The sequence below is a fragment of the Aricia agestis genome, chromosome 21, assembly GCF_905147365.1.
Source record: "Aricia agestis chromosome 21, ilAriAges1.1, whole genome shotgun sequence".
NCBI classification, from domain to species: Eukaryota; Metazoa; Arthropoda; class Insecta; order Lepidoptera; family Lycaenidae; genus Aricia; species Aricia agestis.
The window spans coordinates 1291489-1313341 of NC_056426.1; the positions used below are offsets into that span (position 1 = coordinate 1291489).

The 21853-nt window shown below is 37.0% G+C and overlaps 1 protein-coding gene across 2 annotated transcripts; it reads right to left on the reverse strand.

The window, feature by feature from the left end:
- Positions 1-2763: 2763 nt before the first annotated feature.
- Positions 2764-20003, reverse strand: LOC121737746 (facilitated trehalose transporter Tret1-like). 2 transcript variants are annotated; one of them, XM_042129431.1, is made up of 8 exons: positions 19896-20003; positions 19770-19846; positions 14579-14734; positions 7271-7473; positions 6069-6255; positions 4347-4732; positions 3462-3576; positions 2764-3122 (listed from the first exon to the last, which is right to left on the reverse strand). In XM_042129431.1, the coding sequence occupies exons 2-8, from the start codon at positions 19822-19824 to the stop codon at positions 2815-2817; spliced, it is 1410 nt and encodes a 469-aa protein (XP_041985365.1). In that variant the 5' UTR covers positions 19825-19846; positions 19896-20003; the 3' UTR covers positions 2764-2814. The 2 variants fall into 2 exon arrangements, with proteins under 2 accessions (XP_041985365.1, XP_041985364.1); XM_042129430.1 differs by having other exon boundaries at positions 19770-20003.
- Between the last annotated feature and the right edge of the window lie 1850 nt (positions 20004-21853).

The following is a 21853-nucleotide window of genomic DNA, read 5'->3' on the forward strand; positions in this document are numbered from 1 at the left end:
CAAAAAAAAATAAAACATAGAAACACAGCTCAAGCCTTGCTTTAATTCTTGATGAAAAAAGTACTTAAATCGGTTAAGTTTTGGAGAAGGAATCAGCGGACAACGAATCGAAGATTTTCTGTTCTTTTATTAGAACTTTTGTCGTGTTGTCTCTATCGCGCTCTGCGGTGGGAGACTTGAGATTGGTGAGACAGCAATACATTTTCAAATACCTATTTTCAATTTCTCTCGCCCTTGGTGTGTCCTCATTCGTGTCACAGGTAAAATAACTTGGAACGCACTTGTACAGCACAACCCAAAGTAAGTCAAAGAATCTTCATATTAAATTTTAAAAAAGAAATCGCCGAGAACTTTATCAACTTGTTTTCCTGTATTTGTTTACAGTGAGATGCAATTTTAAAGGAAAACGATATTCATAATACGCTAGATAAAATAAAAAATCGGCCAAGTGTGAGTCGGACTTACACACGAAGGGTTCCATATCGTCGTAGTGCGAAAGTATTTGGGTTTTTTGTGTGGGAGCCCAAGTATTCGTTGTTATAGCAGCAACAGAAATACACGATCTGTAAAAAAATTCGCAAGTCTAGCTTTAGCGGTTCTTGAGATACAGCCTGGAGACGGACGGACAGACGGACAAACATCGAAGTAATCAGTAGTATTACTGATGGATACGGATCCCTAAAAATGGTGATATGCACGTCACTAATGCTGGTTACCTACTAATAGATACTAATTAATAATCCTATAAACAAAAATTGTACTTCCGAAACTATTTTGAAACCAGATAAAATTATACTTATCAATGTACCTAAGTCGTTTTGATAAATAGCAATAAAGGATTGTGTGCACTTTGTATTGAATTTAAAAATATAACCAGAATGACTTTCATTTTTAGTAATGATACGTGCAAAAATGGCTAAGTAGCATTAGCCATTATTAAATATACTATAATACATACTTAGATCCAGGACATCCCTCCGTATACGGCTGATGGCAAATCACATAAGGGCTTATAAGATAGAAGTGTGGCACTTCTCGCGGAAGAGTCCCACATACCCCATGCTCTGACTGAGGCACAACCCCAACTTGGGACAGCTCACACCTATAACGGGTTTCCCTTGAAAAAAAAAGTGCTAATAAAAGATCCACAGTTACACAGAAGTAGTTATACAATATATGGTGGTTCGTAAAGCTGATCGCATATATTTTATAAGCACCGCACGCGCCGTACGCGTCGAACGCACCGCAATTAGTACACGAAATGCGGCGCGTACTGTGCGGACGTATGTGCGATATTCACATAATTTCATACAGCGAAAGCGAATTCTAAAAAGCGCATTTGGTGCGTGCGTGCTAATAAAATAATGTATAATAATATTATTATCAATGTTAGGAAGCCATGCTTCATACACAAGATAGAACGTTACACATCACACACACAATTTTTAACAAAGTCCAAAAGGTTGCCTTTTGAACTTTGTTAAAAATTGTGACTAATTTTTTATTAGCCGTAGCATTACTAGATTGTATAGTTTTTTAAATTCTGAACGAGATCTTGTTTTAAAGTTTGTTTGCATTTCTAATTCCATCTTCTTTTACAATCTCAATTTCTGTATTTCTTCCAATGTTTTACCATTCATTCTATTTTATATTGTTGTATCATTTCACTATACTTATATTTTATTTCTTTTAATATTTATGTCACATCACAATTTACATTTGTATCACTATGTCAAATAACAGTTAAACTTGTTCTACTGTTATTCTTGTCTAGATTTAAGGTTACACGCTTATCATAAATCTTCTTACGTGGATAGTAGCCAAAAGGATGTATTTTTAATTTTACTTATCTTTGTCAAAATGTTATTAATAACTTTACTTACCTTTATTACTTCTTAGATATTGTTCTTCAAGTTTCTAAAATACCTGCTTGTAAAATTTCGCAAAAGTGTCTAAGGATGTCCACTCATTTGCAATAGATCCTTTTGATAAGTTGCCAATGAAAATATTATGATATGAACAGTTTGCTAAGGCAGTTATAAGAAACCAGTGCATTCAGATCCTTTGCGACTCGTCACTATCGTTTTTGAGTGGTCCAAAAACTTCACTGATTTTGTTCCCGTCCACCTACTGAAGTTCTATGGAAGTTTAACCATACCTAGGTAAAGTCCATTCATCAGAAAAAGCAAGAATAAGGGGTTTCGGCAGCGCCGTTAGAGCGTGCGCGTTCGAAGATGTATGGGGGTAATAGTTGCGTTTCAAACCAGCCTAATTATAGAAATGTACCGGACATATTCATTATTTGAAGCTTTTTTTTTTATGAAATAAGGGGGCAAACGAGCAAACGGGTCACCTGATGGAAAGCAACTTCCGTCGTCCATGGACACTCGCAGCATCAGAGGAGCTGCAGGTACGTTGCGGGCCGGTCGGTTAAGAGGGAATAGGGTAATAGGGGTGGGTAGGGAAGGGAAGGGAAGGAAATAGGGGAGGGTAGGGAAGGGAAGGGAAGGAAATAAGGGAGGGTAGGGAAGGGAAGGAAATAGGGGAGAGTAGGGAAAGGAATTGGGCCTCCGGTAAACTCACTCACTCGGCGAAACACAGCGCAAGCGCTGTTTCACGACAGTTTTCTGTGAGAACGTGGCATTTCTCCGATCGAACCGGCCCATTTGTGGCGAAGCATGGCTCTCCCACGTTAGACACGACACGTTAGTTTTTGATGGCTGGAATAATTTGAATTGTTATTTAAGTTTCAAGTAACAATAATTTTATTTAATAAATATTTCTTACAATACACAATATTAAATTAAAACTTAACTATAAAACACTGTCTGGACATTTCTTTACATCGTCGCTATTATTTTGTAAAGATTTTTGTATCTCATTGAAACTCTTGCCTTTGGTTTCCGGTAAGAATACAGCTATTAGAATTGTTAATAATATAGTGATACCACTGAAGATCCAATAAGTTATGGCTGGACCGAAGAAATTGGATATTACTACAAAATATTTTGTCGTCAAGAAGATGAAAAATGTCACGGTTGTTAATGATATCGAAAAGCCAAACGCTCTGCTGACACCATCGAATATTTCTGCTGCTATCAGCCAGAAGAGAGATCCGATTCCTGGAAAAAAAGATAACTAAAGAGTGGATTAAATTATGAAACAACAAAATCATTTGAGACTGAGATAAGATTAAATAATAATCGAAAGAAACAACGTGTAAATCTAAAACCATAGCTTTATATAGCTTAGTAGTACCTCAAGTACCCAAGGCAGAGTCACAGGAAAGAATAATAAATAATTTAAAAAAAAAGTGCCGTTTTAAAAGCAAAATAGCAATATCCTAAAAAGTATTGACTATAATATTGCTATTTATTTTTTAAAGATACTGTAGGAATTTAAGATATCAAATTGTAGTACTTAAATAGTGTTATTTTAGAAGTAAATTTATATTAACTCACCGACACTATAGCAGTAGATGACTAAAATGAAGGATATGATGGGCAGATAGTTGACGAAACCCGTGATGATGTAGCCTTCAGGCTCAGTAATTTTGAAGAATGTGCCCAAGCCAACCTGAAATACGCAGAAAATATACTCACATGTCATAAGAAACATACAAGATTCTTCAGGCGTTTAATATTATTTAAGCAATGAGTTTCTGTTAGTAACATAGAATATTACTAACAGAAACAGTATTTAAGACTAAAATATTTTAGGGGATATTGCTGAGCAATCTCCAAAAGTCTAAAATTTAAATGTTGTGAATACGATGCAATCATCGTAATCACAACATTTAAATTTTAGACTTTTGGAGATTGCTCAGCAATATCATGGTGGATGGTACATATTGATGTACATATACATCAATATGTACATCAATATACCATCGAAGAAATTGATTCATTACTAGTCGACGGAGACGGGCCTACATCATATTTTGATCGGGTTATGTAAATCCGGGGGCACGGTAGTGCCCCCGCCGAGACAAGCCAAGAAAAGCGCAAGGGCAGTACCCGTCATCTGCCTACTAATCAATTTATTCGATAGTACTATCAGAGAAGTTGATTCTTAGACAGATGGGGGGGCTACGTAGTTTCGTCGCGTTACGTCAATCCCAGCCGACAGATAATTCATTGAGTTGACATGATCCGACCAAGTGACGTTGGTCTGTCAACTGCCTAGGAATCAATTTCCACTAATTCTTGTCTCAACTAGATCTATTTCAAGTTAGTATTTTTAACAAGTCATCTGCCATTGTTGAAAAAGAATTCTCGAGTGCTATATTAGCTAGAGAATATCAGCTATTTTAAAATACAATTTTTATGTATGTTTTCATCGCTTACCATTCCAACAAAATATCCCATAAGTGACCACACCAAGATCGTCTTTCTTCTGAAATTACTGGTGATTGGCGTCGCACAGAAACTGGCTACAACCTGGATGACTCCCATAATAACCGACGCTATTTCTGGTCTCACACTCACTTTGGTCGACTCTAGAATAGTCTGGAGGTATAATGAGACGGCATTAAAACCTATCAGCTGTCCTCCTATACCCAGCATGAGGCTCAGAACGAGGGATTTCTGGAACGTTCTATTCCTCATCAACGTGAGTTTGCTAACATCTAGTTTTTCTTCTTGTGCTTTATCGTAGCCGTCTAATTCTTCTTTAACTTGTCGCTCTGATGTTCGGATCAGTGTGAGTACTTCTCTCGCTTCTTCTGTACGTCCTGAAAAAAAAATTAAAGTTTTTGAATTTGGAATTCTAATTATTCTTGACCTACCAATACGAACTATGACGATTGCTTAATTAAATGAAGAAATCGATTATTATAGTTATTTTAGATCTTTGATCTGTATGATTAATGATTATAGATCTAGATTTTGCACATTTATTAAAATTCAATGTCAAAACTACCACATGATGGTATCGGAAGTGTTTCTTATTTGTTTTTAAATGTTATATTTCTTAAAGCAACCTTTGTGGTTGTATTCTAAGAACAGTTGGGTTTTAACCGCAATGTCGTAATAGACAAACATAACAATAAACAATTTCTAAATATTATATAATATTACATAGTATGACATCCGCAACTCCGTTGCGTAGAAATTATTTTCTCGTACGAGAACCGTACATTTTTCCGGGATAAAAAGTATTCTATGTCCTTTCCCGGTATTCAAAGTATCTTCATACCAAATTTCAGCAAAATCGTTTCAGCGGTTTGGGAGCGTAGACTGTAGAGGTAACAGACATACAGATTACAGACTGACAGACCCACTTTCGCATAAATTATAATAAAATATTAGTATGGTTAGATTTTGTAGCTGATGGAAAATAGATTTGTTCTTGATTCGGTCGCGCGACGCGATAAAAGCTATGCAATAGCTTACAAAAACCGGCCAAGTGCGAGTTGGACTCGCCCATGAAAGGCAGCAGTAATAAGGTTTATTTTTATGAAATTAAAAGGTTTTTGATTAATTTTTATATTTCAGTTGATTTAATGAAAGTTAATGATTTACCATTTATGACGTATAAAAAAAAAACTACTTGCTAGATTTCGTTCAAACCAATGTTCATCATATATTATAGAAGTTAGAGGGGGGGGGGGGGGGGACACATTTTACCACTTTGGAAGAGCCTCTCTCGCAAACTATCCAGGTTGGAAAATTAGTGATATTAGAAACCTCAAAATTATTTTTGAAGACCTATTCATAGACACGCATAGGTTAGATGATTTTTTTTTTTGTTTCAGTTGTAAGTAAGTAAGTACCTTATGTCGAGGACCCCTAAAATTTTTAAACATTTTTTCAATTTTTGTATCAAAATCTTAATGCGGTTCACAGATTACATCTACTTACCAAGTTTCAACAGTATAGCTCTTATAGATTCTGTGAGTTGAGTGTTAAGTGGCTGTGATATACAGACGGACAGACAGACAGACAGATATGACGAATCTATAAGGGTTCCGTTTTTTGCCATTTGGCTACGGAACCCTAAAAATGATGTTCAGGCATTTTACTGCAGAGAGGAAAATGACCATAAAACTATTCTTAATCAAAGCTCACCCTTAGAGTGCAGATAATAGGGGCTATCGGGCAATAGCAGCAGCGGTACACTGGCAACTATAATGATCCCAGTGAGAATAGCGTTGAAGACGATGTAAGACACGAACGGTCCAACGGAGAGGGACACCACGATGCCCAGGGAAGAGAAAATCTGGAAAAGAGTGCCGAGGGTCCCGCGTTGTTCTTTCTGAAAGGAGATTAGAATTGAATGAGAATAATGAAAGAATTAGAAATGAGAAAAAATGGAACAAGATACAAAGAAATCAAGATCTGTGTCTAGATTCAATGTGATATTGATTTGAAATCAAGTAAATGAAATGAGATGGCATTATAAATTAATACGGAATGAATTGTTACTTGTAACATAACCAAATGGGCTCTTAGCAGCTAAAAGCCTAAGTTGATTTTAAAAGTTAGTCCATGAATCACGATATAAATGAGCAATTTGTTGATTCCTTCATTGCGACTACGCAGTTAAAATAAAACTTTGAAGCAGCGATAAAGAAATTAAAATCGAGCTAAAATCATAAAAATCATGCAAGACTTCAGGCAACTTAAAAAATAGTTTTATCACAGAATATTAAACTTATGACTATTTTCGTTAAAAAGTTATTTTACTACGCTTTGAAATATCGCACCTAGATGATGTCATTACCAAACCGCTTTATTTGTTTTCATAGTCAAATTAAACCACAAGATATTTTATAGTCAATTATTCATCTGCTATTTTAGAATCAATTTTAAGTTTTGATCATGTAATGGTCAATGGTCATGTAAATTGCCATCTTCCGCCATTATCCACTTCACATGTTATAGTTGGCTGCTCCATATACGCAACGGGATGACGTGCGTTGACTGGTTTAAATTAAGAACCCAAGTCTTTGAATTTGGATTAGCTATATTATAGGTAAGTAGATATAGTTTCTTATAAGGTACAGCAGCTGGATCTTATTAGTCATTAAAAGATATCGTAATTTTGTGCATCGCTTTGTAAGCTGTTTAATTAAACGCTTTTGTGTAAAGAACACAACATCGCTCATTCTCAACCATTGTCGTTAGTCTACTAATGAATAATATCAACAAAAATATTGACAGATGTTAACCGGTCATGACTCATGAGGTCTAGTAACCTAAGGTTAGTACCTTATACCCGTTGGTAAAATCAACTGCATTATCTTTAACACAAGGATCCAAATACTCACATCGGCGATTTCCGACGCGTAAACCGGGACAGTGGCAAACACGAGCCCTTCCATCATCATCAGGATGGCTCTGCCGAAGATCAGCATCCAGGGTTCGGTGCTGAAGATGAAGAGGAACCCGATGAAGACCTTCGGAAGAGAGGAGACGAGGATGCAGTTCTTCCGACCGATGGAATCAAGAAGTACTCCACCGAAGACGTTCGCTGGAAAGCAAAATTGAAAATGTCCTCAAATGACGGTGTTTGAAATTATTCTATTTGCCACCAGATGCCGCTAAGTAGCCTAGGTCAATTCAGAGCGCACCGCGGCACGATAGATTTGAATTGTGTGAGACGTCTTGCAAATCAAATTTATACAAATTTAGAAATTATACGCATCGCGTTGCGGTCTGAATAATTGATCCTTATGGTCTATTGTGTCAAATAGGCAATATTATCGTAACACATGACAGCTATATGTGTGACATTTGACAGCATTTTGACTCGACATACCCTAAATCTGCTTATCTATTTAAGGCAGACTCAGAGCGAGGCAGCCACTCGACCCGAGGCCGCACAAGTGTAGACGCTCAACCTGAGGCACGCCGCGCCATGAGGCAAATTTGTTGCCGCAGGCCGAGCCATATTTTTTCGGTTTTATGGGCACGCTCAAAGGATCCTCACTCCGATCCGTGCACTTGGACGGGCGCGCGCGTCTCGGTGTAATCGCGGTCTTGCTCACTGGTTTCACTGAATCAAGGTGAGGCATGTCGCCTCACCTTGATCCGTAATGTGCCTCTAGCCTATGCCTCGGAGTGAGCAGCCTCGGTTTGCTTCCAGTCAAGGCTCCTCAGCCTGAGTCTGCCTCAAATGGATATGCAGGCTACATAGCGGCAACTGGTGGCAAATAAAATTTCAAACACCACAAACAAGGTGGTGATCATGAATGAAAGGAAGATAAAAAGAGCGGTGACGAAAGTTGCGAATCAAAACAACTTGATTAAACTACGAGCAAATAATAATTTTGTTGGACAAGGGAATCAAAATTAGTTTATCAATTGGAAGCTAATTCTTACGGATTAACTCAGATAAATAGGTAACTTGGTGCAATGAAAGACAGTTCAAACAATTACTCTGGTTCAAGCATAAAGTTAATATACCTAGCGAAATAGAGAAACAAAGGCCTGAGCAAGAGAGATGTCACTATCAGTAACACTGCGTGGTAAAAAGAGACGTGTGATACATGACAGCAGCACTCTTTTTTTGACGTCCAGTCGGCACGTGCCGCGCGTTGACATTTTAATCTCATAGAATTCATGTTCAACCATGCTTGTGTAAGTGTATACGTACACATATTTTTCACACAGATGAAAACCAATTTTGGATTCGTTTGACTGCTCGAGATTGTTGCTCTATTCCGCTAGGTATATTAACCCTAGGATGGTAACAGGGGTGCCCCAACACCCCACGCAAGCAATCACGCGCCGATTTCTCGAAAATTATTGGCTATCTTGGTCTAGCATTTTGTGTATTCTTTTGTTTACTGTCATTCATCAGTAGCCGTTGCGTGGTGGGAGCAGCACGTGTCAATTTCGTTCTGCAGGTATGTGTGGGGTGATGCGACACCCCTGTTACTATTTATGTAGGTATTTTTTTTGTTCACGTATTTTATTTATGCATTATTTTCAGTTCATATTCATAATGACATTTTGTAATGATGAAGAGCTTGAGTGGTACTTAATTACTATTGCTGAAGATGATGAGAGTGAAACAGAGCCATTATAGGCCGAGCAACCTTCTGAAAATGAATATTACGTCTGCGTGCATTTTGACCAAGATGATATTGTTTCCGATTCTAATTATATGATTCTCTATCTAGAAGTAAAACATCCAAACACGCCAGCTAACAAATTTAGAAGCAATCTCCTAAAAAAAACTAGCAATACAGCTAGGCGAGCCGCACATGAAACGACGCGTTTAGAGTCGAATTTACCTCGACTACTATCGAGAAATATAGGGTCCATTCTAAATATTCCCGAAGAAGTTCTAGCTAGCGAACCCCCCGCCAAATTACCAAAGCTAGCTCGATGTACATTGTGTCCTCGAAAAAATGACAAAAAAGTAAATATTTTTTGTTCCAAATCCAAAAGACCTGCGTGAACTGAACAACGCTTGGAAATTTGTATTAATTGTGTTTTATTAAGAAAAACTAAGTAATTTCAAGATTTATTTCGTGTAGTTACAGTTTGATCTAAAGAAAAGTGTTGCTTTATTTTGTTTTTATATTAAAAAGTTTTAGTTTTCATGAAAAAAAAAAAGTATTTTTCTTTATTCATAACAACTGGGGTGACCTGGCACCCCTGTTACTATGCGCAATCGTGTAAATTATGTTACCATCCTAGGGTTAACTTAACGGTTATGGGTTCAAGGTAATTTTTAAGAGTGTTGTAACAGCTACCCGGATATAAGGTATAAGCTGTAACAGCTACAAGCCTGGTTATAATTCTATTGTCGGGACCCGAGAGGTCATTAACAGGCTGTAGTTCAATGTAGCTCATCTTGGCCATGACATTTTGAAGTTGTGGAATTTACCGAAAAGGACATGCGTAATAAAGAAGAAGTTAGTGGAAGAACAAGTAACAGTAAACAAAAAACTTTTTGAAAAAAAAGCTTTTATTTAGGTACTTATATAGTATTCTAAAAAGAAAAAAATATTTTTCTCCTTCATTTATTACTTAATTGAAAGATTTTGAACGTTTTTTGGGATTATATTGTAAAGGCAACAACATTGACCTTTAAAAGATTTACTGACTTTACTAAGTCTGATCACCGGTATGTTGATAGCTTGTGCTTATTCCTAGTATTTCTACAGTGGATGTCACTTTTAACTTTTAACTATTAAGTTATAACCTCGATATAATATTATACAATTTGCATGATAATAAAAGCTTGTCGCGCGATTTGTAAATTAACTAGTAACCAATTTAACTGAGTAAATTGATATTATATTTTTTATTTTATATAAATTTATTAAAAAGGTACTGACTACTGACAGATTGTTAAGTCTCGCGACAAGCTTTTATTATCATGCAAATTGTATAATATTATATCGAGGTTATAACTTATAGTTAAAATATTGAAGGAGTACTATATATACCTACCTAAATAAAAGCTTTTTTTCAAAAAGTTTTTTGTTTATAATTTATTTGTTGTTTTTTAGTCACCTCTGCCTAGATTTCTTAGTCTGTTGGTTGTAGTTTTCGTTTAGTTCTGCGTGACTAAAAAGTCAAATTAAGAAAAGTGACATGATGCGACACGACACGAGACGACACGATACGGCATGGCACGGCACGGCACGGCACGGCACGGCACGGCACGGCACGGCACGGCACGGCACGGCACGGCACGGCACGGCACGGCACGGCACGGCACGGCACGGCACGGCACGGCACGGCACGGCACGGCACGGCACGGCACGGCACGGCACGGCACGGCACGGCACCCATATTGCCGAATCGCCTTAAAAACAAGTTAACTATTCCCCTATCTTGGATGAACCACCATATTGGATGTAAAATAACATTACATACGTTTCCGAGTTACTCTCAATGAGCCCTTTTATTTAATATCCATATTGTAGGACTGCGTAGAAAATGACTATTTCACCATCTTGGATGGTCGGCCATATTGGATTTAGAGTGATGTCACATACCCATATTGTGCATTGTCATCCAAACTAAACGTTTATGCAAAATTTCAGCTCGATCGGTTAAATATATCTACTTCAAAATTGAGTTCCAAGATTTCACCCAAACATACATACTTACATACATACAGAGCAAGTTAAATAAAAGCTTTTAAATTAAAAATGGGTGTTTTTTTTATAAATGGGGGTTTTTGGGCCGGGAAAATAGCCATATAAGCCGGATGATGAATTAGGCAAGTTACAAGGTTTATTTAAATTATAAGGAAAAAGGGGCCAAGTGCGAGTTGGACTCGCCCATGAAGGGTTCCGCAACAGCAATAAGGTTTATTTCTATGAAAACCAAAGTATTTTGGTTTATTTTTATATTTCAGTTGATTTAATGAAAGTTAAATTAAGGTTTACCATTTACGACGTATAAAAAAAACTACTTGCTAGATCTCGTTCAAACCAATTTTCGTTGGTAGTTTTTATAGTAATGTACAACATATTTTTTTTTTTGAATTATCATGCCCTTACTTTAGAAGTTAGAGGGGGGGGGGGGGAGGGATGCACACATTTTACCACTTTGGAAGAGTCTCTCTCGCAAACTATTCAGGTTAGAAAAAAATGATATTAGAAACTTCAATATAATTTTTGAAGACCTATTCATAGACACGCATAGGTTAGATGAAATTTTTTTTTTGTTTCAGTTGTACCTATGGGGACCCCTAAAATCTATACTAATATTATAAATGCGAAAGTATCTCTGTCTGTCTGTCTGTCTGTTTGTCTGTCTGTCTGTCTGTCTCGCTTTCACGCCAAAACTACTGAACCGATTGCAATGAAATTTTGTACACAGTTATTCTAGAGTCTGAGAAAGGACATAGGCTACATTTTGATGTGGGAAAATATCTTATTTCCATGAAAATATCGATGAAAATTACTTCGCATTGCGCGTGGCCAGCGCTCATCCCGGGGGTCCTGGGTTCGAGTCCCGCAGGCGGAACAAAAAGTTTTCAATGTTCCTGGGTCTTGGATGTGTATTAAAATAATATTTCAAAAATCTTAAATATATTTTATGTATAATATTATAAAAAATCCAGAAATATATCGACGCGATGCAATGAACATTTTAGTTCTAATACGATTCAACAGATGGCGCTTTTATTTTACTTCGTTGTAACATAGAACTAATCATACTTATTAGTTATTATGTTTTTGTTTATAGTTTTTAATACGTTAGAATATTATGTTTAATAATATTATCACTTGCTATAATAATAATCAATCTATCTGATCTTATAGAACTCCTACTGCATTTCTAAGGAGTTCGAGTGTGTTGTGTTGGCCTATATTCCATCCAGAAAATATTTTTACATTTTAATTCTAATATATGAAAACAGATGGCGCTTTATTTTTTACTTCATTATTATAACAGAACTAATCATACCTACTTTATTATATATTATTGTTTTTATTCATAACTAGCTGTTGCCCGCGACTTCGTCCGCGTGGACTTTAGTTTATAGTGCGCGGTGTCAAAAAAATTTGTGTCAAATTTAAAAACTTTTTAAAACCCTGGTAAGTGGTACCCCTCTTAGGGCCGCGCAGCGCGCTACACCGGAATGGCAGCGCTGAAAGTGCTCGCCTCGCCGCTGCCATTCCGGTGTAGCGCGGCCCTTAATTAATCAAAATACCCAAAAACAGCTGTGCAGTGTGCACATAATCTGTACTAATATTATGAATGCGAAAGTATCTCTGTCTGTCTGTCTGTCTGTCAGTCTCGCTTTCACGCCAAACGCCAAAACTACCGAACCGATTGTAATGAAATTTTGTATACTGATAGTCTAAAGCCTGAGAAAGGACACAGGCTACTTTTTTACTGGAAAAAAGGGTTGTAAGGGTCGTAAATTTGTTCAAAAAATTCATAATGGCGTTCATATGGCGCCGTGCGTCTTCTACATGGCGCTGACGCTTGCTCAAAAGTCTTTCTATAAGAGGTGGTATCATCTTACATTTAAGTCTCGATTTTTTTCGATTGTTATATCTATTCTACGGTATTAAATAACTCAGTACTTTATCTGTGCAGGCAGTGACGTAACCTTAAGACCAAATTTCACCAACGACTGTTAAAGTTAATGCTCGAATTAGTATCACGTTAGCTGTTTCGTTTTTCATATGAATGAAAGAGAAGACAGGATATTTTAACAAGCTGTTAACACTAACAGACGTTGGTGAAATTGGGGCTAAACCTATCAATGATAAATAGTTTATGGGTAAAGTTGTGTAATTGGGGGGCTAAATAAGCTTTAAAATTTGGCATAATATATAAAGTTTAACATACAAAAATGAAGTACTTATTGTTTGCACACTGCACAGCTGTATTGATTTAAGGGGTACCAGGGTTTTTTTATAAAAGCTTTTGACACCAATTTTGTTGACATCGCGCGCTATAAACTGAAGTCCACGCGGACGAAGTCGCGGGCAACAGCTAGTTTTTAATATTTTTTCCATTTTTGTGTCAAAATCTTAATGCGGTTCACAAACTACATCTACTTACCAAGTTTCAATATATAGCTCTTATAGTTTCGGAGAAAAGTGGCTGTGACATACGGACGGACCGACAGACAGACAGACATGACGAATCTATAAGGGTTCCGTTTTTGCCATTTGGCTACGGAACCCTAAAAAATGAGTTATTGTCCTTATGTTTCAAAATGTTAGTGGTTCTTCCACTCACGTCTTTAATATGCGTAGTGGATTATTATCAAATAATTATTTAAAGTGTCTATTGTTTTATGGGCTGTTGTTGTTGACACAGAATTGATAACCTTGAAAGTAGAATAGATTCTGGACTCAAGAGGGTCAGTTATCTAGTGGTATTTCTCATTATTAATCTAAATATTATAATATTAATAGCTGTCAGCGTGTAGTATAAATACACGCTGAAGTGTGCAATTTGAAGAAAAGTTAATAGCTCATTATTAAGAACATAAAATATCCTTTTTAAAAATGTATAAAACCGCATGCATGTGCTAAATACTTTTTTCACAATATTCATTTGAATTATGTGTATGCAAACATTTGAATGAGCCATCCGCTACTTCAACTTACTTCAATTTATGAAAAAAAAAAATGCAGTTTTGGTACAAAAAAATGTCTGATTAGGATTATTTAGCTAATAGAGTATCGAATGCAATAAATATTTCATTCAAATTGTGATATTTTTAAAAACCATTTATGATATGCTCTAGTTCTACCATTTTCCATAGTGCGGCGGTCCGGATGCGGACCACGGTCCGCCATTTAGTGACCCCTGACCGAAACTAACGCCGTTACTGTTTCTGTACTCATACACACATGGGTACTGTTTCTTGTGCCTATACCTACTACACACAAATTGAACACAATAGGTATAGTCTAGCCTATTTTTTCGCTGAGAAAATAGTTTTTAGCATCTTGCGGGGGATGGAGGTCCTATCCGCAAGTATGTAGGTCTCTGCTGCATCCGAGGATGGTGGTGGACGCAGTCCCTACCCACTAAAAACTCGGCGGTACTCCACTATAGGTACGCCCTGGGCGGGCCGCGGGATCTTGCCTGCGCTTCTCATAAACTATCTTTCTTCACTTCTCTTCTATACTCACTTAGCAATCCACACAGGAACCCAATGGACACCAGCCAGGAGCCCTCCTCCTCGGTGATGGGTCTGGACAGTGGGGTCTGGTCTGGGTCTCGCAGCTTCACCAGCACCGGGGATGACCAGGCTAGGTTCATACCCGTGGTGAAGATGCTGAGGTTCACTGGAATGAGAGATTAGGGGTTACGAGAAGTTTTACTGTATTTATTGTAGACCAGTGTTTTTCAATATGTGTGTTGTGACCCCCGGGGGAGCCGCGAAGCTTCTTTAGGGGCGTCAGAGGTCGAGAGAACTATTTCAAAGAAAAAAAAAGAATGAAATAAAAAGTAGGAGAAATTTTACAGAAAGATAAAATTTTCTTCTTCGATCATATTATATTCCTGATAGAATAAATGTATGAACGAAGAATTTCGTCATACATAGGGGGTCGCGGAATATTTATCATATTATCAGGGGGTCGCATCATGACAAACACACTGTACCAAAGATATAATCACTATACTGTACTAAATAACACAGGTCTATCATCTGCAGTATATGAATATTTTTTTCTGATGGTATAATAATCAACAATAATTGCCAATTATAGACAACTAAATTATGAAAACCATAAGCAAAATGCTTTAATGTCTGAGCACGAGCACAATAGACATAACGACCAGTAGTTCGACTGCAAAGAAACGGACAGGTTTCAATATCTGTCAAATTCGTCGGGTTTCACTAGGATTATGAACGGAATGTGCCTCGCGCTGGTTGATATAATTTATTTTTAAATATTTAAAAATAAAGATTTCAAAATTGGATTCTGACAACTTTAATCGAATGTGCCAAAACACAAACAACAATACGACCAAAGTGGAACACGTCCAGCGAATATGTCATAGTTTTAAATTCGTAGGTAACAATTTAACAACCCTAGCGACGATTTTCGTCATAATACGTCAAATTTTAAAATTTCAACATCAGTTCTAAGTCGGCATACTCTATCATTCTGTCTACTCTGGCACGAGTCATGACATTGACACACTTTGTCGAACCCGCGACCTCACGTGACGAATGAACTATTGGTTGCAGGGGTCAAACGAGCAAATGGTTTACCTGATGCAAAGCTAATCGTCGTGATGTCAAGAGTCTATGGACTCTATGAAAAAAATCACCGGGCGAGCCAAAAAACTTCATAATTATAAAATATAATTATTACTAGATACGCAAAAATTCTTTTGTCGCGTAGAAACAGCAAATTTTTCCGGGTCAAAAAGTATCCTACGTCTTTTCCTTATCTCCATACAAAATTTCAGCAAAAACTATTTAGCGGTTTAAGCGTGATCGTGAAGAAGTAACAGACAGACAGACACACTTTCGCATATATAATTTTAGTATGGATTATGTCAGCATTCCATTCTTTTATTCTTCCTTTTCCGTTCTTCCCAAAAAAATTGAAAATGCTTGTACTTTTCAATCCAGTATCGGCAATTTAGAACAAACCTTTAAAATAGGTACCTATATTCTAACAAAATTAGTAAACATAAATCAAGATTAGGTCAAAGCTTCGTGCACTATAGAAACACCAGTATTAGCTGACACTTCGTTAATCCAGAACTCTATGCAAGGGAGGCCAACTTATATTAGCCGAATGCAAAAACTGATATTTTCGGCTTACAAGATGAAATATAGCCTATGTCCATTGGGATTTGGGATTTGATGAAGTAAAGAGCACATAAATGATTTAGCAAATGACGAACTCGCTTTCTAGCCCTTTAAAAGTACTTTTTAAAGATTGGTGTTATAAAATACGGACAGACAGGCAGACAGACAGACCTGACGAATCTATAAGGGTTCCGTTTTTTGCCATTTGGCTACGGAACCCGAAAAACCCTTTTTTTAACCAACGAAATTAATATTGTAAGGGCCTGTTTTACCACTTCCTGATGAGGTGCCAGATAGGCTTATTTGATAGATTATCCATACTCTATTTGTCAAGTTAAGTGGTGGATAGCCTTATCTGGAAGTGGTGAAACAGACCCTTAAGCTATTGCGGCCATTGCATAGCTTTTATCTAGCGGCCTTTAAGCGCGGCGACCGAATCGAGAAATTCCGTAACGTAAATAAACCTAACGCTGCCGTGCATCGTCTAACGTCGTTTCAGTTCGGCAGGCTTCGGCACGGTGTCTGTGTGCGTGCGTCTAGACGTATGTGAATTATAATTGCATAAGTTGATAAAAAAATGCTATGCAATATCTTTACCACGGCAGTCCCCGCATGCCACACGTATTTTTTAGATGAAATTATGGTTTTCATTACAATTCCGTACAATACCAAGATTTACTCGTAAAAATACATCCTGCCGACCTAGAACCTAAAGCAGCAAGGCCCTTGCTTAAGGTTAAGGCGATTGGCCAAGAGCGTCTCGGATATTCTGGGTTCAGTATAAAATAAGCAATTGTTATGATTTATGTAATTCAGTACTTAGTTTATTGTTTTTAGAATAGTAAATTATTGTAACTTAACTATTTTTGACTAAATTAGATGGTAGTTTTAATATTTAAATCTGGCCACACTGACAACGTGCAATACCTTCTACGTTCGCATCACTTGTAGTGGGGGTTAACGGGTATGGTGCGAATTTTGACGGAAGAACAATTATTGTAAGAGGAATCTCTGCCCGAAAGTGTACCACTGTATTATATTGTACAATAAATGTATTGGAAACTCATTATGCAGTTTCTTATCACAATAAGATTTCAGATGAGAAGACATTTTCTGTCAAAATCTTCAATTCATCCGTAATAGAATCGCTTAAGATCCAATAGAATCGCTGCGCTAAGCGAGCTCACGTCAATGAAGCGATTCTATTGGTTCTTAAAAACACATTCCTCGCAACACATTTCTGGTGGAAACGCAGCCTAAGACTGGACTAACTTACCTATGTATCAGAGAAGTTGATTCTTAGGCAGAGTGCGGAACTAAGTAATTGGTCCCGTTAAGTCATAAAGTTAATATACCTAGCGGAATAGAGAAACAAAGACCTGAGCAAGAGAGATGTCACTATCAGTAACACTGCGTGGTAAAAAGAGACGTGTGATACATGACAGCAGCAACCTTTTTTTTGACGTCCAGTCGGCACGTGCCGCACGTTGACAATTTAATCTCATAGATATCATGTTTAATCATGCTTGTGGAAAAATATGTGTACGTATACACTTAGTATACGTACACATATTTTTACACACAGATGAAACCATTTTCGGTTTCGTTTGACAGCTCAAGATTGTTGCTCTATTCCGCTAGGTAAGTATATTAACTGTATGCGTTAACTCAAACCCATCAGTGGTCAGATTTTACACAAGCCGACCAAATGACGTAGGTCCGTCAACTGCCTAGGAATCAATTTTCTCGATGGTACATAGTATATACTACATACCTATAATTAGAAAAGTTGTCTGTCTAATGTTTTAGTCCAACGTATAAGACAGAGGTATACTTAGACCTTCTCTTTATTATCATTTACTACCTAAAGTAATTTAAGACAGTGAAATTTTATTTTAGGGTTTTTGTTACGGAACCCTAAAAAATCACCAAAAAAGGAACCATACTTTCAATGAAACTAGATAACGCAAAGGACGCAGGTAAGTATTTAATCCAAAGTATTAAAATATAATCTGGTACATTTGGTATTTAGTTCCATCGTAAAACTGAGATTTATTCAGATTAAGGTCATATTAATCTTTTCCGTATTTATTGAACTACGTTAAAAAATAGTAGGTACACGCCAAAATCGTGTATCTGAAGTGAGAAGAATGGAAAATGTACGGTACGATAAAATTTGAATTTCGGCAAAATGAACAACAACTAGAACAATAATTAAAATTAAGGGTCCCAAACTCTTTTGTTTCATTGACCTCTTTGAAATTTTTTCTGGACCGGTGCCTCTTCTGTAGGTACTTTACATTAATTTTTTACAACAATCGCCGCAATTCTTAAAATTTTAGTTCACAACAAATCAATTTTCATGCATGCAATTGTAGACCCCTTTTCTTGTCACGTTAGGCGTACGAGCCTCTCGTAGACCCCCGGGGGTCCACAGAACACTTTGGAAATTACTGTCTGATTTGAAATTTCGTTGAATTTTCAGTCAAACATTCTTCAAGTATATTTACAAGCAAAGACAATAAGTACTTGAAGAATGTTTGACCGACGAAAATGAAACAAACAGCTCAAACAGCTGTTTAGTGTTTATTACTGTCGAACTAACATTGGAATTCCGATAAGCAAAATATAATTATATAATTACCTAGGTACAGGGCCCGAGCCCCGATCTAGATAGCATTCGAACCAGTAGTTCCTGAGATTAGCGCGTTCAAACAAACTCTTCAGTTTTTTTATGTATAGTGCGCAAAAAAAATATCCACAGCCGAACATAACAATATAACCTCCTCGTTTTTTGTAAGTCTGTTAAAAATTAGTTTATCTCTCGGGAACCGTACATTTTTCCGGGAAAAAAAGTATCCTTTGTCCTCTCCCGGGACTCAAAGTATTTTCATACCAAATTTCAGCAAAATCGGTTCAGCGGTTTGGGCGTGAAGAGGTAACAGACAGACAGACACACTTTCGCATTTATAAAATTACTAGACTAGATGACACCCGCAACTCCGTTGCGGTAAAATTGGTCGCGCGGGAACCGTACATTTTTCCGGGATAAAAAGTATCCTATGTCCTTTCCCGGGACTTGAGGCCAAATTTCACCAAAATGGGTTCAGTGGTTTGGGCGGGCGTTAAGAGGTAACAGAGTAACCGACAGACAGACAGACACACTTTCGCATTTATAATATTAGTATTTAAGCATGGATATGAACCTCGCTTTTTGCAAACTATCTTTCTTATATATAAAAGTGGATTTTCAAATGTGTTAGTCGCGCTAAAACTCAAAAACGGCTGAACGGATTGGGCTGATTTTAGTCTTAAAATATTCGTAGAAGTCCAGGGAAGGTTTTAAAGTGACACGAAGTTCACCGGGACAGCTAGTCATAACATAATATTAGAATCTCCATTTACGGACCAATCAACATTAATTCACGTGTAAGTTTTTCAATAGACAATTTATCAAACGGCAGGAAAACTGTTAAAAACGATTAAAGATAATTGCTAAACGACTAATTACAAACTTCTAACTAAATATAGTGTACTAAAAGTGTACTTACTGATCAAAACGATCACATATTGCCGCACTACTTGCGCTGGTACTGTAAACTTCATTTTTAAAACTTCCTAAAATACACTCCTAAAACTCGATATACTACTCCTAAACTACACTGCTCTCGGCGCACTTCCTAAATCTCGATACACTTCCTAAAACTCGATACAATATTATAGCCTCGTGTTATTCATTTGAATGCAGCAGCCGTAGCCGTCGCTGTAGAACTGACTGCCATCATAAGGTAGATTTCAATGCCGTTTAAGCATTTGACGCGTTGACATACCGTACAATAGCTAGGATATCGCACCGGTCTACCGTCACACTTTACTAAATACTTTGGAGGCCACATCACTATTCACTACGCATTGGCGTATAAATTGTAATGGAATATTTTTCTTCATTTTATTTTATAAGTATTTTCTTTATTTGCATTGCAGTAACAGACGATATCACAAATCACAATATAGGAGACGCGACTCATTATCTATCTCAATTATAATTTTTCTTTAGTTCCAATTCGCAAATATTATAATTATAAGCGGCGCAATTATCTTATATCTTTAAACGAGCAATTCTTGTATATACATTTAGTATATAATTGGAATCTCGGAATCGGCTCCAACGATTTTCATGAAATTTAGTATATAAGGGGTTTCGGGGGGCGATAAATCGATCTAGCTAGGAATTATTTTTAGAAAATGGATTTTTATTCGTGTTTTATCGATAATCGATAAACTGAAAAATATGACTCTTCCTGACATCTATTGGCGAATAATAAAACTATTTTGTGAGCAACTAATTGCTTTAACGACACAACAACAGCTAAAGCTATTCCAGCAGATGGCTTTGTTAAGTAACACGAAGTCAATGAGTGTTTGCTATACCGAGCAAAGCTCGGTCATCCAGGTACTTATAATTATAAGCGGCCGGCTTCGAGAAAAGAAAAATCTGGTATTTCTTCTACTTTAAAGATATTTTATTCCTGTGTATGCAATGATATTATATGAAAAACTCAATGTGTAGGTATAGTCACCGAAATCGTTAAGGAAATATTACTCGTTGAATCTGGCTACGAGAACTTACGACTGTATACGGTGAGAACGGAAAAGTGATAATATTTAAACTAGCACTCAACATTCAGCAATCTCAGCCAATTACAATATTCTGTAGGTACAGTATAAAGTTGGTGCCTTTATTATAAATCCGAAAGTGTGTCTGGCTGTATGTTTGTTACCTCTTCACGCCCAAACCGCTGAACCAATTTGAGACATGGTCAAATTTGCGGAGGCCAAACACGAACCGGATGCATAAATTTTGGAGACGTTGGAGGGAAGAGAGAAGGAGTTCGTTAATGTGACTGTAACAAACATCAGCGTAATCAAGGATTGGAAAGAGTAGAGATTGGGCTAGAGTGACTTTAGTCTGGACAGGGAGAAAATTACTCAAACGTCTGAGGGAAGCAGAGGCGGCAGATATCTTTTTGCGAACTTCCTGGACTTGAACATTCCACGACAGAGTGCGGTCAAAATAGACCCCAAGGTTACGCACTGTTGAACTATAAGAATGATCGACCCATTGATTATAATATTTGGTAAGTTCCAGTCAACTTTGGCTATCAATTGTCTACTACCAATAATTATACATTGAGTCTTATTAGGGTTAAGGTCTAAGCTTGCTCCACTTCAATATTTTTTCTAAATCAGCGTTAACTAAAGAAATTTCATGAGCCAGCAAGGGAAGCAAAATTTGTCTATAAATCTGTAGATCATCAGCATATATATGAAAAGAAGAAGAGATGTGACGGGAAACAGAGTTAATAAAAATGGAAAATAAGAGAGGAGAAAGCACGCTACCTTGAGGTACACCGACAAAAATGTTACGCCAGGAGGAGAAAATGTTATCAAATTTAACACGTTGCCGGCGTCCTCGAAGGAAACTGCGAAACCAGTCAATTACAATAGGGGATAAATTAAGAGAGCAAAGAAGAAGAAGCAAAATATCATGATCTACAGAGTTAAAGGCGTTACTAAAATCTAAGAGAGTGAGGATAGTTGGATGTTGCTGATCCATACCAAGACGAATGTCGTC